General features: G+C 48.0%; 1 protein-coding gene across 1 annotated transcript in view; it reads right to left on the bottom strand.

Moving 5' to 3' along the window:
* Positions 1–7,205: 7,205 nt before the first annotated feature.
* LOC309652460 (acetylserotonin O-methyltransferase-like) overlaps positions 7,206–20,385 on the bottom strand; it is a 28,189-nt gene continuing 15,009 nt past the window's right edge. The window contains exons 5-7 of the mRNA XM_082446289.1: positions 19,212–19,352; positions 10,307–10,429; positions 7,206–9,488 (exon numbers count right to left, since the gene is read on the bottom strand). Of these exons, the coding sequence (XP_082302415.1) occupies positions 9,412–9,488; positions 10,307–10,429; positions 19,212–19,352 (341 nt within the window). The 3' untranslated portion in view covers positions 7,206–9,411. The remainder of the gene's footprint in view (positions 9,489–10,306; positions 10,430–19,211; positions 19,353–20,385) is intronic.

The following is a 20,385-nucleotide window of genomic DNA, read 5'->3' as shown; positions in this document are numbered from 1 at the left end:
CGGGAAGCAGCACTTAACCCAAAAGCCAGCGTCGGCACGAACAAGCCACACGGGGGTGTGTTCTGGGCGGAAGGGATCCAAATCCTATTATTTTTACAAATCCTCCCGGTTTCCCAAAGTTCTTAGAATAAGCAGTGTCACGTTTATCGTCATACAAATGACCTGTCACCTTTTACTTCAAAAAGCATAAAAAGCGATAAAAGCCGAAAGGGAGTTGATTCTTGTCACAGGACAAATTAAGCAGAAGAGGCCAACGCAAACGACGGAAGCCAAGGCAAGGTCGAGGAACTGGGAATTCATCTGAGGAAAAAAATACCTGGGGCCGATAATCCCGTAAAAAGTTAACTCTGCTAGTTATGGCAGAAACGCAAATGAGACTTCACGTGTCATAAAGACTAATGCGGACTCTTCGGTGCAATGGTCCCTCCGACTTGACTGGCACAGTCTTTCTGGGTGGAAGTTTGTCCACATACATGAGTCTTGGGTCCTCAGAGCTGAGTCGGAAATCAGTATTTTAGAGTTATTCCTCAAGCCCATATGGATCAAACCAGTGTCACTGTCGGTGGCTTTCTGGGACCGGCACACTCTGTAGGATTTATCATCTGCCTGTGGGATGAACAGTCTAAGCCCTGAATCACCCCCAGGGACCACACCTGAGGGTTCCACATCCCCTCCTGGGGCCCAGCCTGGGGTCTGGCTTGGAACCCGTTTACTGAATGAATCAATCAATCCATCAATGATTCAATGAGTGAGGACATCCATAGGTTATTTACAGTGAAAAGAGTCAGAAATGACCTAAATGTCCTACCAAAAGAGAAGCAATTCAATGTACTTACACAGCCATCAAAAATCACATGGTTAAGGAAAGTTTCAGAATGTGGAGGAAAGACCCTAATAAAATAGTAAACAGACATGATCAGTCTATTTTTAAATGTTTGGTGCCTAACAAAGAAATACACCAATTATAACTAGTGGTCATCACCAAGAAGTGCAATTTTTAAGCATACTATCTTTTTCCTAACTCTTATTGATAATCCTCAATTTTTGTTTTAAATTATAAAGAAAAAAACCATGCACTTTCAAAGCAGCTTTGTAGTTTCTTGCATTAAGTAACTGAAATTTATCTGATGCCTACGTTATACAAGAACTGGCCTTGACATCTCCGCATGTCCCGTCCCTGGGGGCCACAGGTGGGCCAGGCAGCGGGCAGCCTGGGTGGGCGTGCCCTGCACCCCGCTCCCACATGTCTGGCTCCGTTGCTATGTCAGCTGTCCCGTCTGAGGCTCTTTTTCCTCTTTTCCCCACTTACAAATTCTCTTCCCCCCCTAATCCATAACTTCAGCCACGCCAGACAACTTCCCCGCCGGAAACGTTTCCTCCCGTCTACACCAAGGCCATGTGCTGCCAAGGCTCTCCCTCCTCGCCCATTCCACCTAGAAGCAGAGGGGGACTCAGCTTCCCCCCAGGTAATGAGCCAGGAGGACCTGATTTTCTGAGGTTGGGAGCGGGGGGAGGGTGGACCTTGTGTCCGCACCTCATTTATTGTCTCTCCAGGAGAGCACTGATGTTTATTTCCTTCCTGGAAAACCACGCTTTCAACAAAACATTTCTACTAGTGCCTTCCCATCCAAAGGGCCAAAATATTCCCCAGGGTTACACAGTACCGCTTCACAAGCCGTCCCTCTGGTGCTGGACCAACTCCATAGAAACCAGAAGCTGAATCCCTCTGTCCACAGCCTTTTATCTACTTTCCATACACACTTGACATTAGGTTTGGGGGCCATAGACTTTAAATAAAAGCTGGAGTTGTCTGTCTTAGCCGCAGGACCCCATTATCCCCCACTCCAGAATTTTCATTATCCCCTTCCACCTAAGCTCAAATGGGGACGCAGAGCCCAGGCTGGCTTGATTTGGAAAAACAAAGAACTGTGACATGTCCCTTAAAACAGTCCACACATCATCCCTCTTCCATATAGCAATCGGGTGACTTCTGGTCATCCCATGACCCTCAGACCCCAGCACCCCCAGGCTCAAAGCTCAGTGCTGAAGCTCACTTCCAGCAAGTCAGTGACGGTCTGTGCCTCAGTTTCCCCATCTGTAAGGTGAGGATAAGGATGCCTGCCTTGGGGGGAGGTTGATAATGAAAATAATGAATGAAATATGGAAAGCATGCAGGATGGTGCCCTGCACAGACTAAGTGCCATATGGCTGTTAGCACTTTAAAAAATATTATTAATCATTATTAGAATAATTCTATAATCCCAAGGGGGAAAATTGCTTCCTGAGATTACACATCTCATTATGTGTTTAGCCAGACATAGAGAACAGACTTGTGGTTGCCAAGGCGGGTGTGGTGGGGAGGGAAGGATTGGGAATTTGGGGTTAGCAGATGCAAACAATTATATATAGGATGGATCAACAACAAGGTCCTACTGTAGAGCACAGGGCACTCTACTCAATATCCCGTGATAAACCATCATGGAAAAGAATATAAAGAAATATATCAGGTGTTTTGAACCCTGTGTTATTAAAAACCAAAAAAAAAATCAAGAAAGCAAGAAGAGAGAAATAAACAGAATAGGGAGAGGGGGAAGGAAGGAAGAAGAAAAAGAAAGAAAGAGAGAAAGTTGAGTGAGGATTGGCAAACTCTATTGAAGAATGTAGGGGAAATTCATACTCAATTTAGGAAGATTTATACTCAAACATTTTTCGTTTAATTCAGACTTTAATTCAGTCGTGTGGAATACCTCTTTCCATGGCCACCTGGAATAAATGAGGTGTCTCTGTAGTTGGGGAAAAAAAATGCACAGAGATGCCAAGTATTTGAATAAATTGTAACGTTGTAAAAAAAAAATTGTGTTTAGAACACATAGGTTGCCTATACTTATAGACAGACCACAGAATAAGCTTTCAGATTATACAGAGACAGCAATGTGGTCAGGAATTAAAGACACAGATATAGTCCTATCATCCCGGACACACACAGGTGTAGACACACACGCAGGGGCATAAATACAGACCCGGAGATATCTACGGACAGGCGCCATCCTTGGATTATATATCATAGAACCAGGTATAAACAGATGCTGTATAATTACAGAAGTAACACATATAGTCACACACTGGTCCGGTCTCCACGTAAAACAGCAGGACAATTACTAGAAGTCATAAGGCAGACACGAGTAGATGGGAAGCCACTTCCGACCCAGAATCCCCGGCAGAGCGATCGCCCCGAGCGCCACCACCAGGCATCTTTCTTGGGGAACTGCACCAGCTTGACATTCAATTCCCCGCCACCCCCCCACCCCCCCATTCCCCCCCACCCCACCCCCCAGCGCAAAGGCGCCGAGATGCTTGGGGAGAGGTACCTGGCCAGCCCAGGGCACCCGTGTGTTTCCCACTGTGCCGTCTCCCCGGCGATGCCCAGGTGCTTTAAGTGGCACGGTCATCATCGTTGGAAAAGCCCCTCGGGTCTCTTCCCATGGGGGAGGTGGGGAGGAGGGTTCCCCCCCCCCCCGCAGGCCAACCTCCTTCTGTGGATGACGAGGACCACCTTCCGGCCCCCGCCGCCCACGCTAAGTGTTGTGATGCGTCCCCGAGGCGGATTCCACCGGGCCACGGTGTCCGGATGCCCTCACATGACACAGCCAGTGATGGAAAATCTAACCATCGCAAGCCCAGGGAGAGGGCTGCAGGGTAGAAGCAGCAGCGAGGCCAAGGCACAGGTGACAGATTTCCATCACATTCGCTGAAACGAGCCAGGGAGCCGACCCCATGTCCCTCCCTCTACGGACGCTCCCGTGCTGTGCTTTGTGGCCCAGTTCTCGACGCCACCGAACGAATTCTCCGGAAATTGTCACGCCCGGAAATCTCAGGTAAGCAGCTCAGTGGAGAGGAGAGGAAAGGAAAGACAGGGGCGGGGACACAGGGAAGCCTCCTCCTGGCTAACCGGGGTTGTGCTGTCTCAGCACAGACGTGTTAAAGGGGCCGGGGAGCTGTCAGCACGGCAGGCCTCACCAGGGGAACATCTGTTTGCAGACACTCATCGAAGCCTTCCCTCCGTGATGACTTGCTAGGGACCACGGGTCGACCGAGCAGGTGGACGGGATGATGGGGCAGGAGCGCCCCCTGCTGTCCGTCGGGACACCTGCTCGCTCCTACCCGGGACGCGGCTTCCGGGACAGGACACCTGTGTCCCCCAGCCCCCCGCCACCCCTACCTGCGCAGGTTCCTCTCACCTAGTCGGGTGGGGTCACCTGCTTTCAGGTCTCGCAGAGGCTCAGCTCCTCAGGGCAGCTCAGCGACCCCCGCTACCTTGTCTGTGGCCCCTCCCCCACTGCTAGGACCCCCTCCTCACTCTAGGTGCCCTCCCCTGGGGGCCCTGAGCCAGCCTCCCTGGGGGACAGGGGTTCACAGGCACTTGTCTCCCCCTGTGCTCTGGCTGCAGAGGGGAGACTGGGCGTGCTCTGCCCCACGAGTGCGTTCCCTACCCCCATCTGCAGGTACGCCCACCTGGAGCCCACCTCACACCTGCTAAGGAGGGGAAACTCCAGGGGCCAGACGGGGTCACCCACACCCATGCCACCCTTCCACGCTCCTGCTGCTTCTCCCAGGGCAGGTAGCAGGAATCCCAGCTTCCGCTCCCGGTGGGGGGGTGTGGGGGGGCACGTGGAACTGTCTGTCCCCTGTTCTAGGTCCTCTGTCTGCACAGGTTACCCGCCTGTCCTCCAAAGCCAGCAGCTTCCTTCTCCGGCCTGGGTCATCGCGTCTGCACTGAGGGGAATGTGCCTACAGTCCTTTATAGGGAATTTGTTTTCACGATGGAAAAAAGACACAACATCAAAGTGACCATTGTTAAGTGTACAGCTCAGTGGTCTTGAGTATATTCACGTTGTACAACCATCCCCGGCGTCATCTCCAGAACTCTTTCATCTGCCCAGACCGAAACTGTCCCCATTAAACACCCACTCCCCAGCCCCAGGCACCCACCCTCCTGCTCTGTCTCTATGGATTTGACTCCCCTAGGGACCTCATATAAGTGGAAGCCTACAGGATTTGTCCTTCTGTGACTGCCTTGTGTCACTGAGCCTCACGTCCTCAAGGTCCATCCACGTTGTGGCCTGCGTCAGAACTTCCCTCCTTTTTTAGGACTGAGTAATATTCCACTGTGTGGATGGACCCCATTCTGTGTGTCCATCACCCATGCATGAACATTTACGTTTATGGACATTTACAGTCCATATTTTGGCCGTTGTGAATAACGCTGCAGTGAACGTGGGTGTGCAAATACCTCTCCGAGTTTCTGCTCTCAATTCTTTTGGGTAAATACTCAAAGGCTGCATCCTATGGTAGTTCGGTGTTTAACTCTTTGAGAAACCTCCATTCTGTTCTCTGAGGCAGCAACACCATTTTACATTCTCACCAGCATTGCACAAGTGTTCACGTTTCTCTACATCCTCACCAATGCTTGTTATTTTCTGGGGTCTTTTCTGATAGTAGCCATCCTGAGAGATGTGAACCTGTTTATGATTAATTTTAGAATCTATTTTCCCAACTGAAGTCTCCTATACTAATTAGGTTTTGATTTGCTGGTAGCTTAAGGACTTGGGTGGCGGGTCAGGTTATCTGGAGGATGGTTTTACTATTAATGACAAATTTTTAAAGCAATTTCTACTTTTCCAAAGCTAACCATTCTGTAGCCATGTCCATCTATAAGCATCATGAAGATCACTTATTATTCTAAAAAGTAAAATAATGTTCATAGCTGCACTATTTACAATAGCAAGGACATGGAAGCCACCTAAATGCCCATCGACAGAAGAAGAGATAAAGAAGATGTGGTACATATATACAACGGGATATGACTCAGCCATAAACAAGAATGAAATCATGCCATTTGCAGCAACGTGGATGGACCTAGAGATGATCATACTAAGTGAAGTCAGTCAGACAAAGAAAAATATCATATGATGTCACTTATCTGTGGAATCTAAAATATGGCACAGGGACTTCCCTGGCGGTCCAGCGGTTAAGACTCCGCACTCCCAGTGCCGGCAGCCGGGGGTTCGATCCCTGGTCGGGGAACTAGATCCTGCATGCCGCAACTAAAGATCCCGTGTGCCGCAACTAAGACCCGGCACAGCCAAATAAATACATAAATAAATAAATATATACTTTTAAAAACCCTACTATATGGATTTACATTTGTTAAGGAATCACATTAGAAAATTTAAAATAAACGGTGCCAAGGTATTGTCTAGCTGAGGATGGCCCTTTGCAATTCTGATAACGTCCGAATAATATCCGTTTGTACAGCCTGGCACTGAAGAAGCTACTTGCTTCCTTCCTACATGGGTCAGCGTCTTGGAGATCATAGACGAGACAGTCCTACAGCGTGGGCTCGGCCAAGGGGAATCCCCAAGGGAGGGGGGGTGCACCCCCCCCCCAGGTCTCGAAGACCAAGGGGAAGAGCTGCTCAGTTTGGGGAGAAGAACCCAGGAAAACCCTGCTAGGCAGCAGCCCCTTCTCACGCACTGGCCGATGCCCCCTCCCCGAAATCAGGCAGTTACAGAGCCAGGTAGGTGTCAATCACATGGGCACAGGGCAGCCCAGAGATGAACCCCAGTGGATCTGGCGGACCCCGTAAGCCATCTCCGGCGCAGTTTCATCACCAGCGTCTCCACGGGCCAGGGGTTGGGGGTGACAGTCCCACCCTGGTGCATCGTTCCAAACAGGACAGTCTCTGCTCCTTCGCAAGCGTCTCCCTGCATGCATTTGCACAAGCCCGGCAAGTCCATTTTTGCACACTCGGCCCCAGGGGTCCCATGAGATCCTAGGCGTGAAAGCTTTGTAAAAGAGGAGCGTTTTGGGTGTGCCTACTGCCGTCTCCCTTCAATACCGTATTTCCCTTCAATGTTTTTCCCATAGACACGGTCGTTCTGCAGGAGTGAAAAAAGCCAGAAAGGCCAATTTTTGTTTTAATTAAAAAAAAATATTTATTTATTTATGTGGCCGCGCTGGGTCTTAGTTTGCGGCAGGCGGGATCGTCACCGCGGCGTGTGGGATCCAGTTCCCTGACCAGGGATCGAACCTGAGCCCCCTGCATTGGGAGCCCGGAGTCTAAACCGCTGGACCGCCAGGGAAGTCCCTTTTTTAAATTTTTAAAATGACTTTTTATTGGAGTATAGTTACTTTCCACTGCTGTGTTAGTTTCTGCTGTAAGGAACCGTTAACTTACATGGATGGATGCGTTCGGCCCCTGCACACAAAGGGGTCCTACTTTGTGCAGACTTGGGGCCCCAAGTCTGGAGGATGCAGGAGGCATTGCAATGACCCAGGCAGTGGCAAACACGTCCTTTGGGAAATGTCCATCAGTTCAGCATACATCGTCGTCCCCCGTGGAAGCTAATACGTCAGAGAAACAAAAGAGAAGGGGTATTCGTTTTCTGTGACAACCTTGTACAAGAACTGTGTTGTTGTTGTTGTTTTTTTAATCCAAAGGGTTCATGCCGTGCTGTGTGTTTCAGAAGCTTTTCTTCTAGACAAGCTGACCGGGGCCTTCCATATCACCGCTGACCACGCAAATTCTTCACTGGGGCAGAAAACCTCCAGAAAGAGGTGGTGTTTCCGGCAATGGCTCGAGGGCCCTGCTGCGAGAGATGCAGCCGGCCCTACTGTACGTTTATATCCACCTGGCCCAGGGTGTCTCTCCGCGGGACAGGGTGCTGGCGGGGGGCAGTGTGCCCTCCCTTAGAACCTGGAGAATGATGCCTTTTATTCTTACTTTGTAATCGCCCTTCACGGGGGAAAATGATGAAAAGGTACTTGTTTTCGTGAAACCTAACATTTTCGGGGGCAAAGGCATAAAGTGGGGGCGTCTTCTCCGTTTAGGGCCACCCCAGCCTCCTCTGGTCCGTGGAGCCAACGTCCATTAAACCGCCCAACAGCGCCATCTGCTGGCAGACAGGCATCCCGGTCCTGCCCCAAGTGGTCCAGCGTCGCCGTGGCAACAGGAGGATGTCTGCCTCCAAGGCTCCAGGCTGTCCTGAGAGGTATTTGGGAAGAAGCCAGAGCAGGTGATTCCTGGCACCCTGGAGGGTCCTCCCTGCTGAGTCCACACGGCCCCTCCCCAGGCCACGGAGCTGGACCAACGCTGGGGAGCACAGTCTGGGACCAGCAGCTGGCTTTCCATCATCTTCTGAAGAAGGTCCTGTTTCTCTTCCTACCCCCACGAAGACAGCGTGACCCTCCCAGAGCCCTCGGCTCAGGAGGACTTTTAAGAAATCAACGCACCCCTAAGAACCAGTCCTGTCGTCACGGCCACGAGGATCGGGGAAGCTGCAGTGTGACCACATCCTGACCCAGTCTCTCGAGCCCGGCACTGTGGGCGTCAGGGGCTGCTGGGCCACTCTCAGATGTGGGGTACCCTGTGTGCTGTGGCGTGTTGTGCAGCAACCCTGGTACCCAGTCACCAGCGGCCAGCAGCATCCTTCAGTCCAGCGAGACAGCCCAAGACGACTCCAGACACTGCCAGGTGTGTCCCCAACCGGGGGCGGGGGGCAAGATCACCCCAGCTGAGAGGCATTGGTTGGACATATTCAAAGAATCACAGGGCATTTAAGACAAACTTTAGAGATTACCCAGTCCCATCTGTTAAATTTGAAGGGTGAGGGTGCAGATAAGGTAGGTGACGTGCCCAAGGTCAGCTTCCTGCTGGGTAGAAATTCCAGACCTGCAAAGCCATGCTCCTCCTGCTTCCGAGGGCTGCCCCTGGCTTCAGCATCATCGATGGCTTCCCTTGCAGAGTTCTGGCCATCCAGAGAAATATGCAAACCGGCAGGTGCTGCGTTTGGATATCAGAGACAAGGCGGGTGAGGGGCAGGGTGACCGTGGATGCTGTGGGCAGCGGCCCCGGTGCCAGGTCCCTCCCGGGCGTGGCTTCACCCAGGAGACATGGCGGCTTTATTTATTTATTTTTGTAATTTTTTTTTTTTAAAAAAAGAGCATAAATCATCTCTCCTAAAAGAGCTGGGGAGAAATATGCGTGAGGGGGTCAGATTACAAGCTGGACTTCTCTGCATGTACCTTTCATCAGCATTTGGTTTTTGAATCATGCAAATGTGTTAGTCATCCAAGAATTAACACATAAAAAGCAAAGGCAAGCCCTAAACACTGGAAGCAAACCAAAGGCCATGAGAAGGCTGTGATTCGATTGGCAACATCACCTCCGGGCGACAACCATAGTTTCTGTGACCGTGGAGGCACCAATTCGTGGATATTCTAAACAGAAGAACTGCAGACAAGACACAGCACCGCCTGGCAGTTCCCTTGTTTGTAGTAACCTCGGTTTTGCTCCTTTGGAATGACGTCATGCACACAGCAGGACAAGGCAAGCAAGTAGTATTGATGATCTTAGGAACAGGGTTCCAGGTGTAGGACGCCACACGCGGACAAAGTTATACAAACTGAGTAACTGCCCGGTAATGCCCCTATGGATGGAAATGTGAATAATTCAGCGTGTTCAATCCATTTCCTAGCTGTCTCCACGGAAGGGGTCTAGAAACACTGCCCTCCCAGCAATGGCAACCCTGCCTCTGAAAATGATTCCCCACTAACAGAACCACAGTTTCTGGGGAAAATGGACGATCTGGGAGAGGGAGAAGCAATTCAAAAGCCTGAGACGTGGTGATGTCCCGAAAGCAAGGAAACCTTCAGCACTCGGCTGGGACTGTCACCTTATCACACTCAGAAGCTGTGCCCACGTCCTCATGGACCCTCAGGATGGTGACCTCACAGGATACTGTCCCCCTCGTACACAGAGGCTGTGCCCACGTCCTCATGGACCCTCAGGATGGTGACCTCACAGGATACTGTCCCCATCACACACAGCGGCTGTGCCCACGTCCTCACGGACCCTCAGGATGGTGACTTCACAGGATACTGTCCCCTCGCACACAGGGGCTGTGCCCACGTGCTCATGGACCCTCAGGATGGTGACCTCACAGGATACTGTCCCCCTCGCACACAGCGGCTGTGCCCACGTCCTCATGGACCCTCAGGATGGTGACCTCACAGGATACTGTCCCCCTCGCACACAGCGGCTATCTCCATCTTTCATTGGGATACGCTGCAGAATGGTTATCAATGCCATTTTTTGGTCGGTTTTAATTACTGATGCGGAAGGAGAGCCATTGGGTTGGATGACGCCCCTTACCTGTGACATGAACTCAGTCCCCAGCATCCCAAGGAGAGTCTGCCAACCCTGCCCCGAGTTGCCAACACAGCGACACGCAGCCCTACCTCCTACCTGTCTTGCAGGCCTGGTAGGTACTCCCCAGCAGGTGTGAGCACTTCTCACCAGTCCAGTCATGCAGGACCCTGGCCAGGATGCACAGATCCGGCTCCGGAAGGCGGTCTTTAAAGAAATCTCCTGTAACCTAAGGCGAGCGCCCTGGGGTCAGCCTGCATCTCAATCCCGTTGGACCACACCAACACCCAGCGGGGACAGGCCACCTGTATGGACCGAGGTTTCCCCAGATCTTCCCAGCTGCAGCCCCTGAACAAAAAGAAATCTCAGTGAAGACAGGACCATTCTGAACGATGTTTGGGGGCCCCTTTCCCTCCATCAGATCTGGACAATGGTTTTATTTTTATTTTTTTCCCGAAAGTTCCGTGTAAACAGACAGCATCCTTTAAGCCATGGATTTCAGGAGGTCCCAGGCAATGCATCAGAAGCTCCATTCCGATGAGTCAAACTGGACAAACAAGGTCCATATGTGTTTCCCTGACTGAATAAAAATGCCGAAGAGAGACTCTTACCTGTAGGTGGTGGCCAGCACTTAACTCTCCTACCATTTTTCCTGCAAGAAGTATCAATGTGGGAAGAGAGCTTGGATAGCCCTGAGCCGTACAGGGTTACCTCAGCTGACCTGTGTGGTCCAGACTCTGCAGATTCACGGGAATTGGGGAGGATGTCTTGGATGACACAGAGGCTATCCCCTGGTTCTCTTCCTTGTGCTGAGTATCCCAGGAAATATGGACCCCAGAATATTCCCCCATGAGATAGGGCACCGAGAAGGAGGTTCCTCCAAATGGATTTTCTTCCACTCAATGAAGAAAGACAGGGGTTTTTCTTAGAAAACTACGGCCCAAGGGCCAAATTCGGTCAGGCGTCCGTTTGCCTACAGCCTGGAGAGAATGCAGACCCAGGAATGAAGGTCGACATGCCTGCACCTTCTACCAGCTGCCCTTGGGGACCAATCGCAGACACCCAACCTCAACGGGGTAACAGCACATAATAAAGTAGTATTTCACTTAATTCCCCCAACCTCCAAAGTCTGCTTCTTCACCCATTTTCCAAATGAGGCACCAAAGTAACACTGATCATGTATCTCCAAGAAGTAAGAGGAAGACTCCCCAGGGGTGGGATTAGGGTTAAGATCAGGGTGAGGCACTGCCTGTGCGCACAAAATTTAAGGGGCCCCAAAACTGGGTCATTGAGATTCAATATATTTTAATACAATGGTTTTAGAAATCAACATTAAGGACTTCCCTGGTGGCGCAGTGGTTAAGGATCCGCCTGCCGAAAAGTTTTATGGACCTCTGACCGCCACAGCAACAGTCAGCTCTACCCACCACCAGAGCCTCCCATCAAGCCTCTTAGACAGCCTCAACCACCAGAGGGCAGACAGCAGAAGCAAGAAAAACTACAATCCTGCAGCCTGTGGAACAAAAACCACATTCACAGAAAGATAGACAAGATGAAAAGGCAGAGGGCTATATACCAGATGAAGGAACAAGAGAAAACCCCAGGAAAACAACTAAATGAAGTGGAGATAGGCAACCTTCCAGAGAAAGATTTCAGAATAATGATAGTGAAGATGATCCAGGACCTCGGAAAAAGAATGGAGGCAAAGATCGAGAAGATGCAAGAAATGTTTAACAAAGACCTAGAAGAATTAAAGAACAAACAAACAGAGATGACCAATACAATAACTGAAATGAAAACTACACTAGAAGGAATCAAGAGCAGAATAACTGAGGCAGAAGAACGGATAAGTGACCTGGAAGACAGAATGGTGGAATTCACTGCTGCAGAACAGATAAAGAAAAAAGAATGAAGAGAAATGAAGACAACCTAAGAGACCTCTGGGACAACATTAAACGCAACAACATTCGCATTATAGGGGTCCCAGAAGGAGAAGAGAGAGAGAAAGGACCAGAGAAAATATTTGAAGAGATTATAGTCGAAAACTTGCCTAACATGGGAAAGGAAATAGCCACCTAAGTCCAGGAAGCGCAGAGAGTCCCATACAGGATAAACCCAAGGAGAAACACGCCGAGACACATAGTAATCAAAGTGGCAAAAATTAAAGACAAAGAAAAATTATTGAAAGCAGCAAGGGAAAAACGACAAATAACATACAAGGGAACTCCCATAAGGTTAACAGCTGATTTCTCAGCAGAAACTCTACAAGCCAGAAGGGAGTGGCATGATATACTTAAAGTGATGAAAGGGAAGAACCTACAACCAAGATTACTCTACCCGGCAAGGATCTCATTTAGATTTGATAGAGAAATCAAAAGCTTTACAGACAAGCAAAAGTTAAGAGAATTCAGCACCACCAAATCAGCTCTACAACAAATGCTAAAGGAACTTCTCTAAGTGGGAAACACAAGAGAAGAAAAGGACCTACAAAAACAAACCCAAAACAAATAAGAAAATGGTCATAGGAACATACATATCGATAATTACCTTAAACGTGAATGGATTAAATGCTCCAACCAAAAGACACAGGCTTGCTGAATGGATACAAAAACAAGACCCATTTATATGCTGTCTACAAGAGACCCACTTTAGACCTAGGGACACATACAGACTGAAAGTGAGGGGATGGAAAAAGATATTCCATGCAAATGGAAATCAAAAGAAAGCTGGAGTAGCTATACTCATATCAGATAAAATAGACTTTAAAATAAAGAACGTTACAAGAGACAAGGAAGGACACTACATAATGATCAAGGGATCAATCCAAGAAGAAGATATAACAATTATAAATATATATGCACCCAACATAGGAGCACCTCAATACATAAGGCAACTGCCAACAGCTATAAAAGAGGAAATTGACAGTAACACAATCATAGTGGGGGACTTTAACACCTCACTTACACCAATGGACAGATCATCCAAACTGAAAATAAATAAGGAAACAGAACCTTTAAATGACACAATAGACCAGATAGATTTAATTGATATTTATAGGACATTCCATCCAAAAACAGCAGATTACACGTTCTTCTCAAGTGCGCATGGAACATTCTCCAGGATAGATCACATCTTGGGTCACAAATCAAGCCTCAGTAAATTTAAGAAAATTGAAATCATATCAAGCATCTTTTCTGACCACAACACTATGAGATTAGAAGTGAATTACAGGGAAAAAAAACGTAAAAAACACAAACACATGGAGGCTAAACAATACATTACTAAATAACCAAGAGATCACTGAAGAAATCAAAGAGGAAATCAAAAAATACCTAGAGACAAATGACAATGAAAACACGACGACCCAAAACCTACGGGATGCAGCAAAAGCAGTTCTAAGAGGGAAGTTTATAGCTATACAAGCCTACCTCAAGAAACAAGAAAAATCTCAAGTAAACAATCTAACCTTACACCGAAAGAAACTAGAGAAAGAAGAACAAACAAAACACAAAGTTAGCAGAAGGAAAGAAATCATAAAGATCAGAGCAGAAATAAATGAAATAGAAACAAAGAAAACAATAGCAAAGATCAATAGAACTAAAAGCTGGTTCTTTGAGAAGATAAACAAAATTGATAAGCCATTAGCCAGACTCATCAAGAAAAAGAGGGAGAGGACTAAAATCAATAAAATCAGAAATGAAAAAGGAGAAGTTACAACAGACAGCGCAGAAATACAAAGCATCCTAAGAGACTACTACAAGCAACTCTATGCCAATAAAATGGACAACCTGGAAGAAATGGACAAATTCTTAGAAAGGTACAACCTTCCAAGACTGAACCAGGAAGAAATAGAAAATATGAACAGACCAATCACAAGTAATGAAATTGAAACTGTGATTAAAAATCTCCCAACAAACAAATGTCCAGGACCAGATGGCTTCACAGGTGAATTCTATCAAACATTTAGAGAAGAGCTAACACTTACCCTTCTCAAACTCTTCCAAAAAATTGCAGAGGAAGGAACACTCCCAAACTCATTCTATGAGGCCACCATCACCCTGATACCAAAACCAGACAAAGACACTACAGAAAAAGAAAATTACAGACCAATATCACTGATGAATATAGATGCAAAAATCCTCAACAAAATACTAGCAAACAGAATCCAACAACACATTAAAAGGATCATACACCACGATCAAGTGGGATTTATCCCAGGGATGCAAGGATTCTTCAATATAGGCAAATCAATCAATGTGATACACCATATTAACAAATTGAAGAATAAAAACCATATGATCATCTCAATAGATGCAGAAAAAGCTTTTGACAAAATTCAACACCCATTTATGATAAAAACTCTCCAGAAAGTGGGCATAGAGGGAAGCTACCTCAACATAATAAAGGCCGTATATGACAAACCCACAGCAAACATCATTCTCAACGGTGAAAAACTGAAAGCATTTCCTCTAAGATCAGGAACGAGACAAGGACTCACCACTATTATTCAACATAGTTCTGGAAGTCCTAGCCACGGAAATCAGAGAAGAAAAAGAAATAAAAGGAATACAGGGCTTCCCTGGTGGCGCAGTGGTTGAGAGTCTGCCTGCCAATGCAGGGGACACGGGTTCGAGCCCTGGTCTGGGAGGATCCCACATGCTGCGGAGCAACTGGGCCTGTGAGCCACAACTACTGAGCCTGAGCGTCTGGAGCCTCTGCTCCACAACAAGAGAGGCCGCGATAGTGACAGGCCCGCGCACCGCGATGAAGAGTGGCCCCCACTCGCCGCAACTGGAGAAAGCCCTCACACAGAAACGAAGACCCAACACAGCCAAAAATAAACATAATAAATAAATAATAAATAAAAATTAAAAAAAAAAAAGGAATACAAATTGGAAAAGAAGAAGTAAAACTGTCACTGTTTGCAGATGACATGATACTATACATAGAGAATCCTAAAACTGCCACCAGAAAACTGCTAGAGCTAATTAATGAATTTGGTAAAGTTGCAGGATACAAAGTTAATGCACAGAAATCTCTTGCATTCCTATACACTAATGATGAAAAATCTGAAAGAGAAATTAAGGAAACACTCCCATTTACCACTACAACAAAAAGAATAAAATACCTAGGAGTAAACCTACCTAGGGAGACAAAAGACCTGTATGCAGAATACTATAAGACACAGATGAAAGAAATTAAAGATGATACCAACAGATGGAGAGATATACCATGTTATTGGAATGGAAAGCTCAATACTGTGAAAATGACTATACTACCCAAAGCAATCTATAGATTCAATGCAATCCCTATCAAATTACCAATGGCATTTTTTACGGAACTAGAACAAATCATCTTAAAATTTGTATGGAGACACAAAAGACCGCGAATAGCCAAAGCAATCTTGAGGGAAAAAAACGGAGCTGGAGGAATCAGACTCCCTGACTTCAGACTATACTACAAAGCTACAGTCATCAAGACAATATGGTACTGGCACAAAAACAGAAACATAGATCAATGGAACAAGATAGAAAGCCCAGAGATAAACCCACACGCATATGGTCAACTAATCTATGACAAAGGAGGCAAGAATATACAATGGAGAAAAGACAGTCTCTTCAATGAGTGGTGCTGGGGAAACTGGACAGCTACATGTAAAAGAATGAAATTAGAATACTCCCTAACACCATACACAAAAATAAACTCAAAATGGATTAGAGACCTAAATGTAAGACTGGACACTATAAAACTCTTAGAGGAAAACATAGGAAGAACACTCTTTGACATAAATCACAGCAAGATCTTTTTTGATCCACCTCCTAGAGTAATGGAAATGAAAACAAAAATAAACAAATGGGACCTAATGAAACTTCGAAGCTTTTGCACAGCAAAGGAAACCATAAACAAGACGAAAAGACAACCCTCAGAATGGGAGAAAATATTTGAAAATGAATCAACGGACAAAGGATTAATCTCCAAAATATATAAACAGCTCATTCAGCTCAAAATTAAAGAAACAAACACCCCAATCCAAAAATGGGCAGAAGACCTAAATAGACATTTCTCCAAAGAAGACATACAGACAGCCACGAAGCACATGAAAAGATGCTCAACATCACTAATTATTAGAGAAATGCAAATCAAAACTACAACGAGGTATCACCTCACACCAGTTAGAATGGGCATCATCAGAAAATATACAAAAAACAAATGCTGGAGAGGGTGTGGAGAAAAGGGAACCCTCCTGCACTGTTGGTGGGAATGTAAATTGATACAGCCACTATGGAGAACAATATGGAGGTTCCTTAAAAAACTAAAAATAGAATTACCATATGACCCAGCAATCCCACTACTCGGCATATACCCAGAGAAAACCGTAATTCAAAAAGACACATGCACCCGAATGTTCATTGCAGCACTATATACAATAGCCAGGTCATGGAAGGAACCTAAATGCCCATCGACAGACGAATGGATAAAGAAGTTGTGGTACATATATACAATGGAATATTACTCAGCCATAAAAAGGAACGAAATTGAGTCATTTGTTGAGACATGGATGGGTCTAGAGACTGTCATACAGAGTGAAGTAAGTCAGAAGGAGAAAAACAAATATCGTATATTAACACATGTATGTGGAACCTAGAAAAATGGTACAGATGAACCGGGTTGCAGGGCAGAAGTTGAGACACAGATGTAGAGAACAAACATATGGAGACCAAGGGGGGAAAACAGCGGTGGGGTGGGGATGGTGGTGTGCTGAAATGGGCGATTGGGATTGACATGTATAAAGTGATGTGTATAAAATTGATGGCTGATTAAAAAAAAAAAACTGGAAAAAAAAAAAAAAGAATCCTCCTGCCAATGCAGGGGACACGGGTTCGAGCCCTGAGCCGGGAAGATCCCACATGCCACAGAGCAACGAAGCCCATGCGCCACAACTACTGAGCCTGCGCTCTAGGGTCTGTGAGCCACAACTACTGAAGCCCGCGCGCCTAGAGCCCGTGATCCACAACAAGAGAAGCCACTGCAGTGAGAAGCCTGCGGACTGTGACGAAGAGTAGCCCCCGCTCGCCGCAACTAAAGAAAGCCCGCTCACCGCAACTAAAGAAAGCCCGCGCGCAGCAATGAAGACCCAACACAGCCAAAAATAAATAAAAATTAAAAAGAATTTTTAAAAAATCAGCATTAAGCACCCCACACCCCCCAACAAATTCCTGATGGTCAAAATTTCAGAATTTTAAATATTTATTTTTATTTATTTATTCATTTAGGCTGCACCAGGTCTTAGTTGCAGCACGCAGGATCTTTAGTTGCGGCATGCGGACTTCTTAGTTGCAGCGTGCACACGGGGTCTAGTTCCCCGACCAGGGATCGAACCTGGGCCCCCTGCATTGGGACTGTGGAGTCTTACCCACTGGACCACCAGGGATGTCCCCAAATTTCAGAATTTTAAATAAAGATGGTATCCAGCCCTTCAAGGACACGATTCAGCACGTTCTTGTCACCTTGAAATCAGCCTATGAGATCCAGAGTTGTTCAAAAGGAGATGATCCTTTGTCTGGATCAGTCAACATTTCGGGAGTGTCTACCCCACATCTGGCCCCAGATGCAATGCTGATGGCCTGTCCCATGAGATGCCATGAACTTGGCGGTGATTTTTTGTTTTTAAAGATCTTTTGATGTAGACCATCTTTAAAGTGTTTATTGAATTTGTTACAATATTGCTTCTGTTTTATGTTTTGGTTTTTTGGCCGTGAGGCATATGGGATCTTAGCTCCTTGACCAGGGATCGAACCTGCACCCTCTGCATTGGAAGATGAAGTCTTAACCACTGGACCGCCAGGGAAGTCCTGTGGAGGTGATTTAAAAAATAATAATAATAGCGAGGGACTTCCCTGGCGGTCCAGTGGTTAAGACTGCACACTTCCACTGCAGTGGGCACAGGTTCAATCCCTGGTCGGGGAGCTAAGATCCCACAAGCCGTATGGTGTAGCCAAAAATAATAATAATAATCATAGTGAATTTACAGCAGATCTAAGAGTGGACGGAAATAATATCCCCAGCTGGTGTTTTTCTTCTGAGCGAGCAGAAAAAAAGAACCACGAAAGGCCAGTTTCCTCCATAAATGGAGGTACAGGGCGTCTGCTGGTTAGACCGCAGTTCCTGGGACAGCCCATCTCTGGGAGCCGCACCCCACGTTTCCAAAGCAAGAGGACGTCCCTTCCAGCTCTTGGCAAAGCTGCTGTAGTCTCTGAGCCTTGGAAAGCCTGAGAAGCTTCTCAAGCTTCTGAGTCAGGAACTAACCCCTGATCCTAACTTCAACCCAGGTCATTTACTGTCATTCATAAATGACCTGGATTTAGATGCCTGTGTGGGTGCCCTGGAGTGGCCGTAAGAAATGGCCACAGACCAGGAAATCCATCCTCTCCCATCCTGGAGACCAGACATGTGAGGTCAAGGTGTCCCAGGGCCGCGCTCCCTCCAGAGGCTCCAGGGGAGGGTCCTTCCCGCCTCTTCCAGCTTCTGGGGGCTCCAGGCGTCCCTGGGCTTGTGGCCGCATCCCTCCCGTCTCTGCCTCTGTCTTCTCGGGGCTTCTCCTCTGTGTCTGTGTCTCTCCTCTTCTGTGTCTTAGAAGGACCCTGTCATTGGATGTAGGGCCACCCTCCTCCAGGAGGAGCTCATATCATATCCTTCACTTCGTCACATCTGCAAGGACCCTATTTCCTAATAAGGTCCCATTCACAAATTCTAGGTGGACATGAATTTGGACGGGACACTGTTGAACCCAGTACAATACTCAAGAAAGAATTAATTGCAAGAAAACAACATACCCTCCCAGAGTTTTCCATGTGTCATGACTCACAGTTCTAGGCTGAGGGGGAGTATATTTGGAGTGTGGAGGAACCCACTCTGACAGTCCACCGCCGCCTTCTCCCACGCCCCCCCCCACCCCGGGACGCATCCGTTTCCCTGTGGACACAGACAGCACTTGGAAACCCACCTTCACAGAAGCCGATCCGTTCATCCTCCGGGAATGAGAAGTGCCTCTCTGCCATCTGGACCACGTCTGGGATGTCAAACACGGTGACCTGAGACCCCGGGTACAGAGACATGCACGCCTTGGCCAGAGCCCCGGAACCACCTGCAAGCGGACACAGGACGTGACAGCGTGGGGACCTGGGTGGTACCCACACTCTGGTCTCCATAGTTACAGGCTCACCTACAAGCCCTGGAATCTAGGGGGTCTTCCTGGTTGGGCCGACCCGCACGCCAGCCTTCCACACAGACTCTGACCTGACTGTGTCCTCTCATGCCGGGGCATCTGTCCACCCGAAGACAGACAACAGCCAAGCAGAGGAAGCCCTGGGCAAATGCTGGAGTGAGATATGCCCATGGGTCCCTGTGGGGGACATTTCCAGGGGACGCCCCAGTGAGAAACAAGGGGGACCCTCCCAGACGCCAGCGGCATGCACGTCCCAGGTCCTGGAGACCCTCCTGTCTTGTGTTTTCATGCCCAGCTGCCCCCAAGGCAGAGCAATTGCAAGTCTGCTCTTGCTTAGAGGAACGTGCTACCAGCCAACATGGCAAAGACACCCCTTGTGCACCAGAGATGATTTTCTGAAGCCTCACATCCCTATCCGAAGGGGGACCCGTGCTTTCTGTCCCTCCTCTGTGGGAAGGCAGCGCTGGGTCGGGGAGGGAGCCGCAGGGTTTCCCGAAACCAGACCAAGGGGCGGCGCTCACCGCTGCTGTTTCGACCTCAACGGAGCCCCACCTCCTTATCCCGTAAGACAGGGAGGAGGACCACCCACCCAGTCCTGCGTCTGTTCTAAGAGCCGCCCAGGGTCCAATGCCCAGACACGGCCGGCCATCCTTCTTACCCCCATCAGCATCACAACGGAGGAGTGACATCCCAAGGGAGGAGTGACATCTGTCCCCCAGGACCCCGGTAAACTCTCCTGATCCCTGCAGGCTCACACGGTATTTTCCTCCACCAGGAAGGCAGCATGAGAAGATTCTGCTCTCGGAGTTTCAGCAGACCACCCTCCAACCCCGCCCAGAGGGTTCTGACTGTTGCCCACACGGAGACCCACGTCTGTGTCCCACGCCCTCGTCCTTGGAGCCATTGCTAGTTGGCTACAGTAAGGAGCTGCGGCCTCGACAGCCTCCGGGAA

Source organism: Balaenoptera physalus, assembly GCF_965194825.1.
Source record: "Balaenoptera physalus genome assembly, chromosome: X".
Classification (NCBI taxonomy): Eukaryota; Metazoa; Chordata; class Mammalia; order Artiodactyla; family Balaenopteridae; genus Balaenoptera; species Balaenoptera physalus.
Note: the sequence above shows the minus strand (reverse complement) of the source record. Positions and strands in the feature narration are given on the sequence as shown.